Source organism: Mastigoproctus giganteus, chromosome 10 (assembly GCF_048544385.1).
Source record: "Mastigoproctus giganteus isolate SK-2022 chromosome 10, ASM4854438v1, whole genome shotgun sequence".
In the NCBI taxonomy this organism is placed as follows: Eukaryota; Metazoa; Arthropoda; class Arachnida; order Uropygi; family Thelyphonidae; genus Mastigoproctus; species Mastigoproctus giganteus.
In genome coordinates this window covers 204,894,981-204,911,830 of record NC_143584.1, presented here as the reverse complement: position 1 = coordinate 204,911,830, position 16,850 = coordinate 204,894,981, and the positions used below count along the sequence as shown (strand labels likewise).

General features: G+C 34.9%; 1 protein-coding gene across 1 annotated transcript in view; it reads right to left on the bottom strand.

Moving 5' to 3' along the window:
- Window positions 1-14,984: 14,984 nt before the first annotated feature.
- LOC150079800 (uncharacterized) overlaps window positions 14,985-16,850 on the bottom strand; it is a 28,569-nt gene continuing 26,703 nt past the window's right edge. The window contains exon 6 of the mRNA XM_090382816.1: window positions 14,985-15,098. Coding sequence (XP_090238942.1) covers window positions 14,985-15,098 — 114 coding nt within the window. The remainder of the gene's footprint in view (window positions 15,099-16,850) is intronic.

The window sequence follows — 16,850 nt, the reverse complement described above, 5'->3', positions numbered from 1 at the left end:
CTGGCTTGACCGATACAGAGAACATACGCGGAGATAGGAGAAATCCCAGGAATCGTTAGACCTTCAACATACCTAATACCGCTCTCTTCCAGCGGGCAAGGCGCTCCCAGCCAGAACTTCCGAGATGCAAGGAACCTGTACACGGCAACCATACGCCAGCGTAAGATGCGCAGTTGGGAACACCTTGTTTCTACCATTGGGAATGATAACCCCTGGGGTGTGGTATACAGAGTAACCACAAACAAACTCCCCAGGGGTGAGACCATACCAGCGACGAGGACACGGCAGGGTACTTATACCCGGACCTGGCAGGAAACAATTATTAACATCATGGATACCATGTTTCAAGACCATCTTGCCCCCTCTACCCCAAAGCAGATAACCCTCTGTGCGGACAATGAAACCTACTGCACGACTGCAACAGAAGACCCTTTCACCAAACTTGAACTGGAAACAGCTGCCATGAGGATTAGAAACAAGAAGTCTCCTGGTTCTGATCTTTTGGAGCCAGAGATTGTCAAGAAAGCCGTCGAAACCATTCCAGAGGTGCTTCTTAACCTATACAACCACTGCCTCAAAGAAGGCCTGTTCCCCCAGGCCTGGAAAACTGAAAACTTGTGCCTCATTCCCAAAAGTCCCAACAAACAACTGGACCTTCCGGAATCATACAGACCCATAGCACTGTTATCAGTCCTCAGCAAGCTCTTTGAGCACTTATTAAGAAACAGAATAGGGATCCACTACACTGCAGCCGGCCGGCCTGCAGTCACCCCGACAATATGGATTTAGGAAGGGATGCTCAACCTTGGATGTCCTGGAAAATATTACTAATGCTGCAACTAATGCTTCAGGCCATCATAATTCGAGCAACAATGAGGATGAAGAACAAGGAGCTTCCATCAGTCAACAAAAAGAGTTAGTTGAAGTTGAAAACCAAGGTATAGAAGAAAGCAACAATGCAAAATGTTTTCGGGCTCAAAGTCTAAGTTGACTACAGGGTTCCAAAATTGGAAAAATATTGGAATAACTTTGTCCGAGCATGAAATGTCAAAAGAGCACGTCGCTTCAGTGTGTACATTATACAAGCGCTCCTCTACGTTAAATCGCGTTGATGTTCAAAATCTGCAAATTACATTGCAAAAAGAAAATTATTGGAGAGAGAGATTCTGCGAAGAATTGTATCCACAATAAAATTCCTCGCAAGTTTGGGCATTGCTTTTAGAGGCCATAATGAGAGTGCAACATCTTCGAGAAAAGGCAATTATTTGACTAGTTTAGAGTATTTGAGCGAATATGACGATTTTTTAAAGTTGCACTTACAAAAATATGGAAATCAAGGTAGCGGACATGTAAATTACTTATCGCATCAGACGTGTGATGAACTTTTGCAAATAATTGCCGATTATCTTATGGCACACATTGTGGAGGAAATAAAATGCGCAAAATATTATCGTATTATTTTAGATTCTACACCCGATGTTGTCCATGTGGATCAACTTACTTTTGTAGTGCGCTATTTATCAGCAAATGGGGATGTTAAAGAAAGATTTTTAAAGTTCTTCCCTATAGAGAGACATGATGCGGAGTATCTAGAAGAGACAGTTTTGTCTACCTTGCAAAATTTGCCAGTAGATATAAAATATTGCTGTGGACAATCGTACGACAATGCAGCAAATATGTCGGGCAAGTACAATGGTCTGCAAACAAGAATAAGACAATATGCTCAATCAGCAACGTTTATTCCGTGCTCCAGTCATTCACTTAATTTAGTTGGTTATGTTGCTTCAGAGAGTTATTATTAACCATATGGTGCAGGGAAGCCTGAGGTTTATGCAGCACCAGCCCAAAAATAATTTGAGTTACCCTGAGAGAGAGAGAGAGAGAGAGAGAGAGAGAGAGAGAGAGAGAGAGAGAGAGAGAGAGAGAGAAAGAAAGAAAGAAAGAAAGAAAAGTAGAAGGAAATCACCAAGAAAGAGAAGAATGATGATATCCAGCTCAGGACCCTGGGTGTGCCAAGCCCACACTCACCAGATGTGAGCCCCTGGGGTAGAGTTGTAGTAATGCTTCCAAATATTTTTTATTCGTGCAAAATTTGTTTGATTTTTTTTCTCTGCATCAACGTTTCGATGGAACACGTTATGCAATAAATTAGATAAAGGTTCTTATACATTAAAGAAATTGTCAGATACAAGGTGATCTGCCAGGGCTGATGCAGTTTTAGCGTTAAAATGTGGCTACAAAAAATATAAAAGAGGCATTAGATGCGATATGCAATTCCACAAAAGAAAAAAAAAAATGTTGTTATTGAAGCAAAATCATTACTTAAAGGAATGAATGATTATGAAACTGCTATAATGACAGTCCTATGGAATAAAATTTTGCAAAGAATCGATGCAACGAGTAAATCTTTACAATCTATTGACTGCACAATTGTTAAAGGTGCGTCATTATTAAAAAGTCTAGAAATTTTTATTAATGAAAACATAAGACATACTTTCAACGAAATTGAATCAGAAGTTAAAGAACTAACAGATAAAACATTTGAAGATGATCGCGAGCGAACATGTACAGAAAATCGAAAGGAATTTTTTTACATAATGTACTCTAGGTAATATGCGATCATTTAATAGCAGAACTGAACAGATGCGGAAAAATCAATGAAAATATAAGTAATTTTAGAGTTTTTTTCCTGTTTACATTGTGTGTAGAAGAAAAGAAAAATGCGTTAATAATTTAATAGAAATGTATAAAGATGACCTTGATTCGAGTAATTTTAAAGATGAGTTGGAACAGTTTTTAATCTTTTTAGATGAAGAAGACAAGCGATCAATTAATAATATATACAAAAAAAAGCATTAGATATGAAAGAAACTTTTCCAAATGTGGAAATTATTTTGAAAATTTTGTTAACCGTGCCAATTTCAAACGCATCGGGGGAACGCTCATTTTCTTGTCTAAAAAGAGTAAAAAATTGTCTAAGAAATTCAATTTCAGAGGAAAGACTAAATAATATGGTTATTTTATATAGAGAGAGCGATTTACTTAAAATTATTGATTGTGATGAGATAGTTAATAAGTTTGCAAAAACGAAATGCAAGAAAAAATTTTATTTAAATATTTTCACATTTGTAATTTTAATTTCAAGTAAAATTCTATGATTTTTTTGTTCAAATTTCTGATTGTTACTCCTATTATACGTATACTATCATTAATTATACTTTTACATATGTTCAACTATTAGTTCAAAATTTGTGATTATTATTATGCTATTATTAATTATATTATACTTATATTATATTCAAATTTTATTGGAAATAAAACATTAATAGTACATAATATTTTTTATTTATTTAAAAAAATGGTTAAAATGGTTAAAAAATGGTTAAAAAATGTTTAAAAAATGGTTAACATGTATTTTTATTTTCTCTGTCTCTCTCAATTAGTATTTAGTACTTTTATTGCATTAAATAATAAACTAGATTAATTAAACGAGAATTAGAATAATATATATTTAATATAACGAAACAAACTTTCTATAAATTAAAAATAAAAACAATTCTTAACGGAACATAACAAATTACCTAATAAAAGTCGTAATTATAATGAAAATTAAGAACATTATTATATGTTCACTTTCCATGCTTTTTTGAGGTGCAAAATTATCAATCAGCTCATTATAATCAACCCCACTAGTAATGTCATTTTCAATGCATAATATTGACAAATTGCATAATTTTTCTTGGCCTAAAGAATTTCTAATGTAATTTTTAATTATTTTAAGTACATTGAAAGAACGCTCTGCCAATGCGTTAGAAACAGGTGTGGTTAAATATATTCTTAAAATTATGTCCACATTAGGAAACATAGAAACTAGCCCTTCTTGAATCATTTTATACATTAATAAAGGAGAATTTAAATTTTAATTTTTTGCAAAATGTACAATGTGGGTAAGTTCTTCCTTAAAAATACTAACGTCGATGTCGTTTGAATACGTATTTATTAAATTTAAAATACATTCTTCGTAGGATATTTATTAATATGGCAAAATAATTTAAAATATTTTAATAAGCCTCAACACGTCTTTGAATGTCTGATACCAACTGATCGCGAATAACATTCAAACAATTCACTATAAATCGTTGTTTGCCTGCCAACTGCACATCCTCATCTCCATCCCTTTTCTCATCAAAATGTAATTTTCTTTTGCGTTTTCTCCCTTTGTCTGACTCATAATTTGTATTGTTTGTTAATGCAAAACATTCTGTGCTATAGTATCAAAAAATTCGTTGTTGTTTCGAATGTCTTCGAATATGTACAAAGATAACGATTTTAAAAGATTTACTGCATTATGTAAATCAGAATTTTGAAGACTAGTTGCATTCAATCTTTGTAGAATTGCATTCCTTATGAAAAGTAAAAGTGTTGTTTCAATATCTTCAAAGTTTTCACATAGCTTTTTTGCTTCTAATTTTGTTACAGGTTTTTCATTACAATCTTCAAAAATTTTAAATAAAGATTCTTTTATGGCCAAAAAATTCTCTTAACAGCTAAAATTGTATCTGCTCTTGAGGACCATCTTGTAGAACAAATTTCTTTTAATGTTACATTTCCTTTTGTAGTCGCTTTCATTAAAATATCCCATCTCTTTGTTGAAGAAGAGAAAAGTACAAATAAATTTTGAATAAAATCGAAGAAATGGAGTGCTTTTGGACAAGCTTTGCATTAGAATTTCCCATTAAATTGTGGTACCTTGTGCGGCTCTACTATGAGCCGCACAAGGGACATAAAATGAAGTATTACTATGGCTCTTAATCTTCGCTTGTAACCTGTTGTTTATCCCGGACATGTTGGCTGCATTGTCGTAAGATTGTCCTCGACAGTTTTGGATATCTAAACCATATTCCGTTAATTTTGAAGTTATAATATTTTCGAAACAATTTGCAAATAAAACAGTAAACAGATTTTGTGGTTTCTGAAAATATTAACCACTCTCTTTTTTTCTGTGGTACCATTAGCTCTACTTAAATATAAATGGGATTCGTTTAATTTTCTCGTAATGATTTTTCCATCACAATTAAAATTTCGATTTGAATTTTTAATGTTTTCAAAATTTTTCGGTTTTTCGCGAAGGCAAAACTCAATAAAATAATTTGTGATGGGGTTTGGCCATAAAGCATCATCTTTAGTGTATGTTTTATGTTTAATATTATTTGTATGTATTGCATTCGTATTTTTATCATTATTATCATTGATATTGTTTGTATTAATATTTTGATCCTTATTATCATTGATATTTGTATTAATATTTTTATCATTGTTATCATTGATATTGTACACAGTTGGATCAATAATAACGCCGGCTGTACTGTAAAGTTGGAAGGTTCATTTCCTATCTTATTTTCTTGCCTATTTTCTTGCATACGCCTGCGTCACACCTGCAATCTAGGGTCCCCAGATATGGGACCGAAATTTAATTTCCGATTTTTCTACTACGAAAATGAGTTTGTAGAATATTGATTTGGGGACTTTGAGTCCTCCCTATTGATGGGGGCCCCAGGCAATTGTCCTTTTTGCCCATAGGATAACGCGCCGCTGTCTGAAGGTCTTTTTAGAAAGTATGTATGATTGCTGAAACGGGTGCAGAGAAGAGCAACCAGATTGCTGAAGGGAACAAAAGGGTGCTCTTACCAAGAAAGGCTTCATTTCTGCAAAATACAACGTCTGAAGACTAGACACCTGCAGGGAGATCTGATTGAGGCATTTAAGGCCTTATTTAGATTGAGTAAGCCAAATGTTGATGGTATTCTTTCTCTTGTTGAGACTACACACATCAGGGGGAATAAATTCAAGTTGAGAAATGATAGTTGCAGGATTGATATGCAGAAGTTTGCCTTCAGACAGCTGGTGGTTGATTGTTGGAACAGGCTTCCATCTGTTGTGGAAGTAATTCTAGAAAGAACTAGACAAATTCTTGTAGGATATGGATGGGTGAAGTATGTATTTTTTGGCTAATGCTGTATTAGCCTGCTTTCTTGCATCATTTGCCACTATCTGATCTGCTTGACTACTGCATGTGTGAATGCAGCCTTAGTCTTATCGATCGCGGTTTTGCTTTGCTAAACGTGGCACTTTTCAGGAACACATATTCTCTGCTGTTGGCAAGAGAATATAAAGGAAATATTACAATTCCTGAAGTTTATTTTTTTAAAAAATAGTCATTTTATAAAATGCAAACAGTCATAGCTTTGTAACCATTCAGAATCGGACACTGGTTTATATGAATTATTTTTGTATCGTTTTCAGGTCCTTCATCGATCCTGAAGATACTATCTAGATGTCATATATACTAACAGATACAGAAAAAAATAATTTGCCTTTATGGCTAAAACAACTGTTCCTAAAGAAAATCGAGATCTAAGTACTGAAATAGTCCGTTTACAAATAGAATTGGAATATATAAAATAAATTTCTCATTATTCCAGTTTTTTAAAATTTTATTCTTGGTTTGTTTCTTAATTAAAAATGTTGCATTTTATTATTAATTTTTTCCTTCAAATGCCAACTAAACCTGCAGTACGCAGTGAACTGAATTTAAGAGTACCAGCAGTAAGTCTCATCTTTGTGGCCGAGTGGTCAGGAGCAGGAGTACAGTAGCACACTGCTAAATATGATCGACCTGCCAACCCATATTGACTAGTATGGCAGGTTATGGTCCACTTCCCTCAACATGAATTGTTGAGGAGGCTTTCATCCTGCAGTGGATTGATAATGACTGCAGTTTGGTATTCTTTCAAATTGCTTAGCTTAAGGGGTTGTCTTCCTCTCACCACAGATGCAGGACAAAACTGTATATCTAAATTGTCACGTGCTGTTTTGACTCAGACGAAAACTGTATAACCTATGCAAATTTCTTAATCGAGCGAAAATGCTAAAAATTCTAGGTACTGCACTGACAAGACTTATTTCTACTGAATGTACATTGCATTTATATCCTTTCAAAATAGTAGAAATAAACCCTTATGTTAAAAGAAATGAAAGCGGGTAGTCAGGAGCTCCACAATGGTTTACAGACCATATACACTGATGAACCAAAACGTTATGACCAGTGAGTCGTTATGCAAATCGAAGCAACTGCAGGTAAACTATGATGTGTGCAGGGTTCAAGACACGGTATAAAAAACACCTGATAATAAGCTCTGTTAATCAATTACTCTTGTTCCACAGATGGGAAAGGTAGCTGACTTCAGCGAGTTTGACAAAGGCCAGATGACTGGGTCAGAGCATGTCCAAAACGGCATGGCTGGTGGGATGCTCACGGTCAGCTGTGGTTAGTACCTACTAAAAGTGGTCCAAGGAGGGAAAACCCACTAACCGCCGGCAAGGTGTTGGACGACCATGGCTGATCAAGGTGAGTGAAAGCTCTCCCGGATGGTACGTGGCAAAAGAAGGGCGACTGTAGCGCAAATCGCTGGTAACTGGAATGCTGGTGATGGGAGTAATGTGTCACAACAAACAGTACATCGAACCCCGCTGAAAATGGGGCTGCACAGCTGCAGGCTGATCCGAGTGCCCATGCTAACCATGGTCCACCAGCGACAGCACCTACAATGGGCACGACAGCATCGAAACTGGATGTTGAGTGATTGGAAGGTCGTCTGGTCTGATAAATCATGTTTCCTGTTGCACCATGTGGATGGCCAAGTATGCGTACATTGTTTACCTGGGGGAAGTGTGGTGCCTGGATGCACCGTGGGATGAAAACAAGCTGGCGTCATGCTTTGGGCGATATTCTGCTGGGATATCCTGGGTCCAGTCATCTATTTTCCAGGGGAACTCTGACGTCTACCACCTCCCTAAACACCATTGCTGACCAGGTACACCCTTTCATGGCAAAGTTTTTCCCCTTTGGCGATGCTGGCTTTCAGCAGGATAATGTGCCATGCCAAGACTTCCATGTATTGCTCTGGCCTCCAAATTCCCCAGACATCAATCTCATCAAGCATCTGTGGTCTGTGTTGGAACAGCAACTCCAATCTGTGGTGTTTCAACCACAGACCCTACAGGAGTTAAAGGATATGCTGGTTACATGTTGGTACCAGATACGCTCTTTGAGTAGACCGGGGTTCAAGCCCCTGACTGCTGAATATGGTCGATCTGCCAACCCGCACTGGACCAGCATGGCAGATTATGGTCCGCTTCCCTCAGCATGAATTGTTGAGGAGGCTTCCATCCTGCAGTGGGTTGATAATGGCTGCACTTTACTTTTTTACCACAAGACATTTAGAAAGCTTGTAGTGTCAATGCCTCACTGGGTCAAGCTGTTTTGGCTGCACGTGGAGGACTAATATCATATTAGGTAGGTGGTCATGTTTTGGCTCATCGGTGTATATAGCCTTCTTATTGGATTGACTACCTTGACACCTAAACCTTTAACAGTATTTGCTGATCTGTTTCTAAATCTGGGATGATTCTTTGACCAGTGTATTTATGTGGTGCTAATATGTTTGTTTATGCTGTTAATGTTATTCTACATTTGTTTCCCTTTTCAAATTTTAACTAGTCAGCGGCAGTGGCGGATTTCTGCACAGGCACATGCCTGGGGCCTCTTAAATCGAGGGGGCCTCAAATCTCAGGTCTCAAAAAAAAATAATAAAATTGTTTCATTTAAAATTTTTACACTCATCTTTATTACCGTTACTGAATAAAACTATAATTTAACATGAGAAGTTAGTAAACTTTTATGCGAATATCCCCACATATTATATGAAATATCTATGCGAACTAAGTGAATCTGAAGTAGAATATTATCATTAATGCTAGATTTTATGTATTAATTACCCCAGGGGCTCACATCTGGTGAGTTATGGGCTTGGCAAACCCAGGTTCCTGAGCTGGATATCATCATTCTTCTCTTTCTTGCTTTCTTGGCGATTCCCTTCTACTTCTGTCTCTCTCTCTTTCTGCCTTTCTCTCTCTCTCTCTCTCTCTCTCTCTCTCTCTCTCTCTCTCTCTCAGGGTAACACGGATATTTATTTAAAAAATTTTTTTTTTTTTATTTTGGCTGGTGCGGCATAAGCCTCAGGCTTCCTTGCACCATATGACTAATAATAATGTTAGATTTGGGAGGGATGGTAGTTGTGTCATTTTTTCATTTAAACAGTTAAAATATGTATGAAAGAATTGCACAACCAAAATGATTAAAATCGCAACACCAAATCTAGAGCAAGTGCTATAGTAAAAACGTGCGTTTGAATGCACACTGTAGTGGTACCGAAAATATTTAGAGGGGGAGTCTCAAAATTGAATTGCCCCTGGGGCCCTCTCAAGTGCTAAATTCGTCACTGTTCAGCTGACATAAATGTTGACGAGTTGTAAAAGTCAGTCTTGCTGCACGTCTTTTATGGTTGTTGTGAAACTAAAGAACTTTACGGATACCCTTTGGTGCTGTAAAGTTTTCTGCTGGTACTCATACTTTAACTGAATGTCCCAATCCGTGAGACTAATGGTTGTATGTTTACCACTTAACCCTCTAAGAATTATTCTTATGGCAGCAAAACATCTGTCTTGCTGTTATCTGATTTATTGCTTTTTTTGAAGTTTTGTGGTATCTAGTGTAGTTTTCCAACTGTTGCTACCCAATTATCCATCACTTTGGTATCCTGTGCAAAAGAATAAATTTTTACATAATTTATTTACAAGCATTGTTTGTATAAATATCAATGAGATTTTATTTTGTTCATTTTCTGCATTTTCATTCCAATGTAATATTTATATACAATAAAATTTAATATATATAAATGTATGTACTCTGTGTGTGTGTGTGTGTGTGCACACACACACACATGTTCAAAGTGCATCACCTCTTAAAACTGTAATTGTCGTCCGAATAACGTAAGTATATACGGCAATATTTCTTACAGATTGCATCAATAAGACTGACACGCATAGGTGATGTAATATTGCATCAGCTGTTACTTTCAGCTATCAGTCAGAATGTGTCAGAATGGCAAGTTACGTGCAGTTGATGCCACAAAGAAAGTGCTATTGTTGCTTTACGGAAGGATGTTCTTACCATTATAGTGTCTTGTAATCAGCAGAGAGTGAGATTTCTTTCCAAACTCAAGAATACTGGTTATGCTGATAGGAAAAAAAAGCAACCGAGCACAAACGAGTCTCTACGCCAAAACAGGACTGCGTTTTGAAGAGCTTATGCCTTAAAAGCTTCTTTGTCTGAGATGAGAAGAGAATGGGAACAATATACAGGAATGGTAGCAAGTGACAGTAACAGTCACACGCCTCTTCAAAAATGGACTTGTAACCCCTCGTCCTAAGAAGAAGCATCTCCTCACACAAAAAATGACAAAGGTTCGATTAATTTGGTGTAAGGAGCATGTCAAATGGACCTCTGAGAAGTGGAACTCAGTTATTTTCTCAGATGAGAAATTCAACCTGCATGGCTCTGATGGGAGACAAACAATTCGCCGTAGACTTGGTGAAAAATATCATCCAGATTGTATGGTGTCTATAGCAAAATCCTCTACCAGCCAAATGACATGGGGGGGGGGGTGCACTTCATATTGCGGAGTAGGTCACCTGCAATATATAAAAGGTTCCGTATATGCCAATGGATACCTGGCTATATTGCTGCCAACCATTCAAGACCATTTCAGCCTGCCAAGTAACTGCATCTTTCAGAACAGCTCTGCTCCTTGTCATCGGGCAAAAGGTGTAAGTAGGCACTTTTGTAGTTGATTTAGCTTCATTTCTGCATTAGAAGTTTGACAGTAAAATGTTTGCATTTGTTACAGGTGAAAAAATGGTTGGAAGAATGGTCCATTACAACTGTTAGCTGGCCAGGAAACAGCCCAGACCTGAATCCTACAGAAAACCATTGGCATTGTGTGAAATCTGCAGTTGCCAGAAAGAAACCAAAGACCCTTCTTGAACTTCAGGAAGCCATAATTCATGTTTGGAATCAAAAACTATCAGTTGATTATCTTCAAAAATTGATCTTGTCAATGCCTCGACAGTGTGCTGCTGTCATCAGGGCCAGAGGTGGTTCAACTAAACATTAGTTTTCACCTGGTGAACTTTTCATTTTGTTTTCCATTTAAAATGATAAACTGAAGCATATTGAGGTTTGAGGGCTTCTGATAACATTTCACCCATGTCGTGTTTACCAAAACTGTTGTATAAAGGTTGCAAATGCTCATTTTGGAATATTTTGAGAGCACCTGACTTAGCTTTGTCTTAACTATTAATAAATATCTTTTGTTTATATTTCCATTTGTGATGCTAGTCATTAACGTGACATACCATCACAAAAAAGGGTTAGAAATGTGAAATTCCTAGGTGATGCACTTTCTTTGAACACCAGTGTATATAGTATTTTTATATTATAGGGAGGATAATAGTAAGATAATCACGAAGATATATACAAAACTTATCGCTCTTTACCCACAATTTAGGTGACTTCGTCTGAGGTCAACCACCCAAACTAAAAGTTTGGGTGGATGAGAGAACCCCTTATCGCTGATAAGGGGTTCTCTGCTTCTAGGATGATCAATATGCACTAAGGTCAAATCACTTTTGATGTTGAATAACCAAAAATATAATTAGATGTAATAAAACATCTAATAAATATAGAGGCTACATAAATAAGTTGAATCTAATACAATAAGAAAGATTTTTTAATAATACTGCAAATTACTAATTGATTGTTGACCCGGCATTGTCTGGCCAATGATGATAAATGCAGACTGCGTTTTGTGGTATTATTAAAAAAATCTGTATTAACGAATATGTAGACTGAGGCAGTTATGTCAGTACGTCAAGTATGGATGAAAACCCTGGTTCAGTGGCAGTATTATTTCTGAATTCTTACTTATTCTCATTAAATTGGGATCCATTAAAGCTAGGGTTTTTACTGTATTTTTAATGAACTTGGCAGGGAAAAAAAAGAGTAAACCTCATAGGTAGCCTCCAAGTTAAATTTGTAGACTATTTCATGTACCTAATACTGAATTTACAAATTCAAATATTAGCACCACAAGAGCCTGTTGCTCATATCAACATACAGTATTTTCAATTCAAATTTATTTCTCTACCTCTTGTAGCACAACGCTACCGGAGCCTTTAGCTCATCCCCATTACAGTCATTATTTATAAATATACACAAGAGATAAATACATATACACAAAACAAAAACAATGCACACACAGTATATATATATTTAGCTGCAGAAAGGTGTGTTTACAGTCAAATTTGCACCTTCAGTGGGCTGAAAAACCAGGCTTACTTTACAGGGAAAAGCCTTACTCCAACTGCCTGAGATCCAAATGAGTGGTAGACAAGATGTATCGTGCAACTAAGTTGGCATGGAGGGCTGACTAATACTTAATAGTCAAAAAGTGGGCTGAAAAATGAACCAAAAATTCCAAAACAAAAAACAAAATTTGGAACAATGGAAGAAACAAAAACCCATTCATGAGCCAAGCACCTGAAATATCTAAAGCCCTCTCATATATTAAAATATAATAAACCATCATAAATTTATGTCAAAAACTAAGGTTGTAAAATAAAAAACACAAAACTAATCTCTCAAACTCCATTGCTTTAAATTGAAATATGCACTGTAATGAAAATCTAATTATGAGACTCCCTTAAAAATAAAAAAACATCATTGAATACTTCAAATGCAATGAACACGAAAAAGAAATCGCCCACCTTTCAACATCAGAATACAATATAGGGTTTATGTTGTTTATTTTTTTGGTTTAGGGCATTTGTCACCTAGAGCTTTTCTGTAAAATATAGTCTGAAATTATTTGAATTCAGTGTTAAAATTGGACTAGGTGTTACTGCCTATATTTTACTAAACGGTAACACTGATTGCTTTTGAGTTTAAATTTTGGACAATGAGCGTCTTTTTCTCAGTGGGAAAGTTGTTTCCTGCAATTGGTTTTAATCTAAAAGCATCCTTTGAGTACTTCTGAAACAAATGCATTCTTTTATTTGATAAGGCAAAAAAAAAAAAAAAAAAGTGTGGGATGTTTACTTTTCAGTACACATTTAGCTGCATACTAATTTAAACAGTGCATGCCAGCTATATGATTGCAGCTGTGCTACATCACCTCATGCTGCAACTGGTGTATCGTTATTTTTTTTCTTTACACAAATCAACTTGCATTTGTTTTAGAAATATACCGATGATGTTTTTGGACTAAGCTGTGGACAGGGTACAACTTTCATTTCAGAAAAAAATTAGTTGATTAGGTAATTTTAAATTTGGAAATCAAAATCTAAAAAGCAATACTTAATCCAACTTAAATTGGGCTTGAATATGACCAAAAATATGACAAATTGCTTCAACCTAAAAGTGAGATTCCAGTACCTTTTAACTGAAACAATTTAATTATATGCATAAAACCTGGATAGTTAGTATATAACTTAATATTATAAGACAGACATTTGTTCAGACTCTGAGGAGGATGGGATCATCCCTACTTGGATCTGTTGCTGTAAGAACTACATTGCAGAGCAGATTGCTGAAAGCTGTTTTCACCACTTCAAACATTGCTTTTATGTAATTCAACCAACATTTGTTTTTTACCCTCTTCCTATGGACCCGATATGAGGTATAGGTCAGAATAATTTTTTTCCCTATTCTCCAAACTTGTCCATACAAGATATTGGACGTGGCAATCTATTTCAGAATTTTTTTTTTTTTTTTTTTTTTTAAATATCATCAGCCATGTTAGCATATGTACTATGTTAACACAAACCATTACATTTGTTGATTATAACTTTTAAGTTTTTCAGGATTGAAGATCTTGTTCCTACCATTAATGCCATTTAAACAGCCTATTTCTGTCTTAGTATTGAGTCCACCTTGCTTTCCTGTTTTGCCTTTAAAGTATTAAAAACAAAAATTCAAGTAAATTTAGTGTAAAAGCTTCAGGCACACAAAATTGTACACAAGATACATGAGTTGGCAAAAGCTAACATATGGAAATGTAAGTGTTAACCTGCTGTTTATATTCTTGATTTTTTATATACACAATTTTATGGCTGTTTTGGGTATAATAACAAAAAAATTAATTTTATTTGAAGACTACTTAAAATTTACTAAAATAGCTATTTAACATAGCCTACTTCAAACTAACAGATTAATTTCCAAGAAATCAATATGTCAAAAACAACTTTGGTAACTTAATTATACATTATCCATCTAACATAAATCCATCTTATTTTAGAACTGATTGTTTCTGAATGCATGTTTTATTATTCATGAAATTCGAATTGCTGCAAAATTTCTCAAACAGTTTGTATTATGGGATCCACAGAGTTCCAATCCCCTGGCAGACCATATCATTCTAATTGACATTTCGCTGTAGATTATGTCAAGACAATTAGATATTACTGCATCGTACATCTGTGAAAAGTAAGAGAAAAAAAACCCGACCTCTGTAGCAGAGTGGTCAGGAGCGGGAGTGCAGTACCACATGCTCTTTGCGTAGACCGGGGTTCAAGCCGCCCCCTTCCCTGACTGCTAAATACGGTCAATCTGCCAACCCGCACTGGACCAGTGTGGCAGATTATGGTCCATGTCCCTCAGCATGAATTGTTGAGGAGGCTTCCATCCTGCAGTGGGTGGATAATGGCTGCAGTTTTTTTTTTTTTTTTTTTAAGTGCTTTGTTTGGTACCTAGATATAACTAAATATCGAGTCAAATTAGCTAAGATGTAGGCCAGCCCACAATTAACGGTTCTCGATTGCCACTAAAAAAGAATATGCAAAATTTTAGTATTCTGAATTTTATATTTCAAAACATAAGAATTATGAAAATAAATTTAATACTTTATATTTTAATACATTTGCATTACAAATATACTGCAATCAATAATAATAAATAACATCTTTGTAACCAGCAGATGGGTCGAAACTTTACATAAATATTTACATAAGTTTACAAGAGAAATCCATCATCTCTTTTTGTAAATGCATGGTTTCAAGTAAATAGTAGGAAGTTTCTGAGAGCATTTTTTGACTTTGACTTTCTTGAAATCAAGAAGAATGAACATCTTGTTGGATGTATCCTAGAAATATATATAAATAAAAATCATAAATATTTATGGAAATTTTAATCTGGTTTTCATTATACAGCACCTATTAATTTGCACTGATTTATTTTATACATACTGATAAACCAACAATAGCTATTTTATTACTATTGCAAAAAAAAAATGCAGTTTATAATTACACAAGTTATTAAAAACAGCACAAAGAGTAGAATGTTTATATTTCAACAATCAGTGATTTCAGAAATTTTAAACAAATAAAATATTACAACAAAATTAAAAACAATATTCTCATAAGAGATTAAACAATCTGCATTCCATATAAATTTTAAAGGCAAAAAATGATAGTTTATTGAAACAAGCTTGAAAGGAAACTTTACAGAAAATATTCCAATAACCCAAACATTTAGAGGCCAGTTTTGACAATTTTTTGAAATCCTTGTGGATATCGTTTAAGTCCAAAGTATAGAACCAACCACCCATTATCAGCATCCATGTGGTACTGATAAACGATCAATGTCGTATAATCTCATTAGAATTAGTTAATTCCCATGTATGCCGTTCTCCCAAGAAATTAAAAACAATATTTTACATCAGTACTAGATGAACAATTTGTTCATATATAACTAACAAAGAACCATATTCTTTTTTTTTTTTTTTTAATATGATCATGTTTACAACTTAATGGTACCTGCTGTGCATATGCAATTTAAAAGTGGGGGGGAAAATGGCATAAAAATTACCCTACATAGTGTTCTTTCAAACCTTTTCCACGCAATAAAATTTCATTCAACTTTACTGAAACTTCTATTTTCAGGAATGATGATGCACACAGTTTAAATCAAAGATCAATGTTTTTATAGGTTCAAGGTTTCATCTTTCAGCAATGCATAAGTTCATTTTAATGAAAAACTAATTACGCAGTGTTGAAAAAAGGTGACATGTCACCTAAGACCACTGTTTAGGTATAAAATGGATCTGCTTCTCACAATTTCTTATGGACATGGGAAAATGTTTCATGCTCACATTTCTTTCATAATTAGCACTGCAGCTCTTAATGAACTAAAGTTGGAGTAAACCACGTTTTGAGTCCCCCTGAATGAGATTTACATTTTTAGACTATCCATTATTTAGATAAATTCAAGTTTATTATTCATATAACTGCACATGAATAAATAAAATAACGGATACTGCTATAAACATTACATTTAATTTCTACCACATTTGCAGGATTATAGGCCAGAAGAAAAAAATTTAATGAGAATTTACTCATATACAGCTACATCATGGTCTTCTGCAAGTTTTGGCTGAAAGACCATCTCATGTGCCCAGCTTTGTTTGTAAATTTTACTTGGAGGAGGGGTGCACAAAAAAATTTCTACTGGAAGCTGAATGATAAGTTTCTAAAAATTTAGATGAGATGCAGAAAATCAGATCAGTCAGTACAGCTATTTGGGATTATGTTTTTATTTTATTTTTTTAAAATAAATATTGCCATTATGTTCAATTTTTATTTAGAAAGTAGTACTTTATTTAGGAAAATATTTATTCAAAAATAAAGATAAGCAATGGTAAATATAAGCTTTCTCCCAAGAGGAAGGGGATGGAATTAGGTTAATTAGAATGCAATATAGTAAAATCTCTCTCGACAGACAACTCCTGATATCAGTTCTGCAAAGACATTACTTCTGAAACAATCTCTTTCATGTTGCTTTCATTCAAGTAGATGTGCTGAAAGTGGCAATTTGGAAGTTAAGGTTTAACAATGGT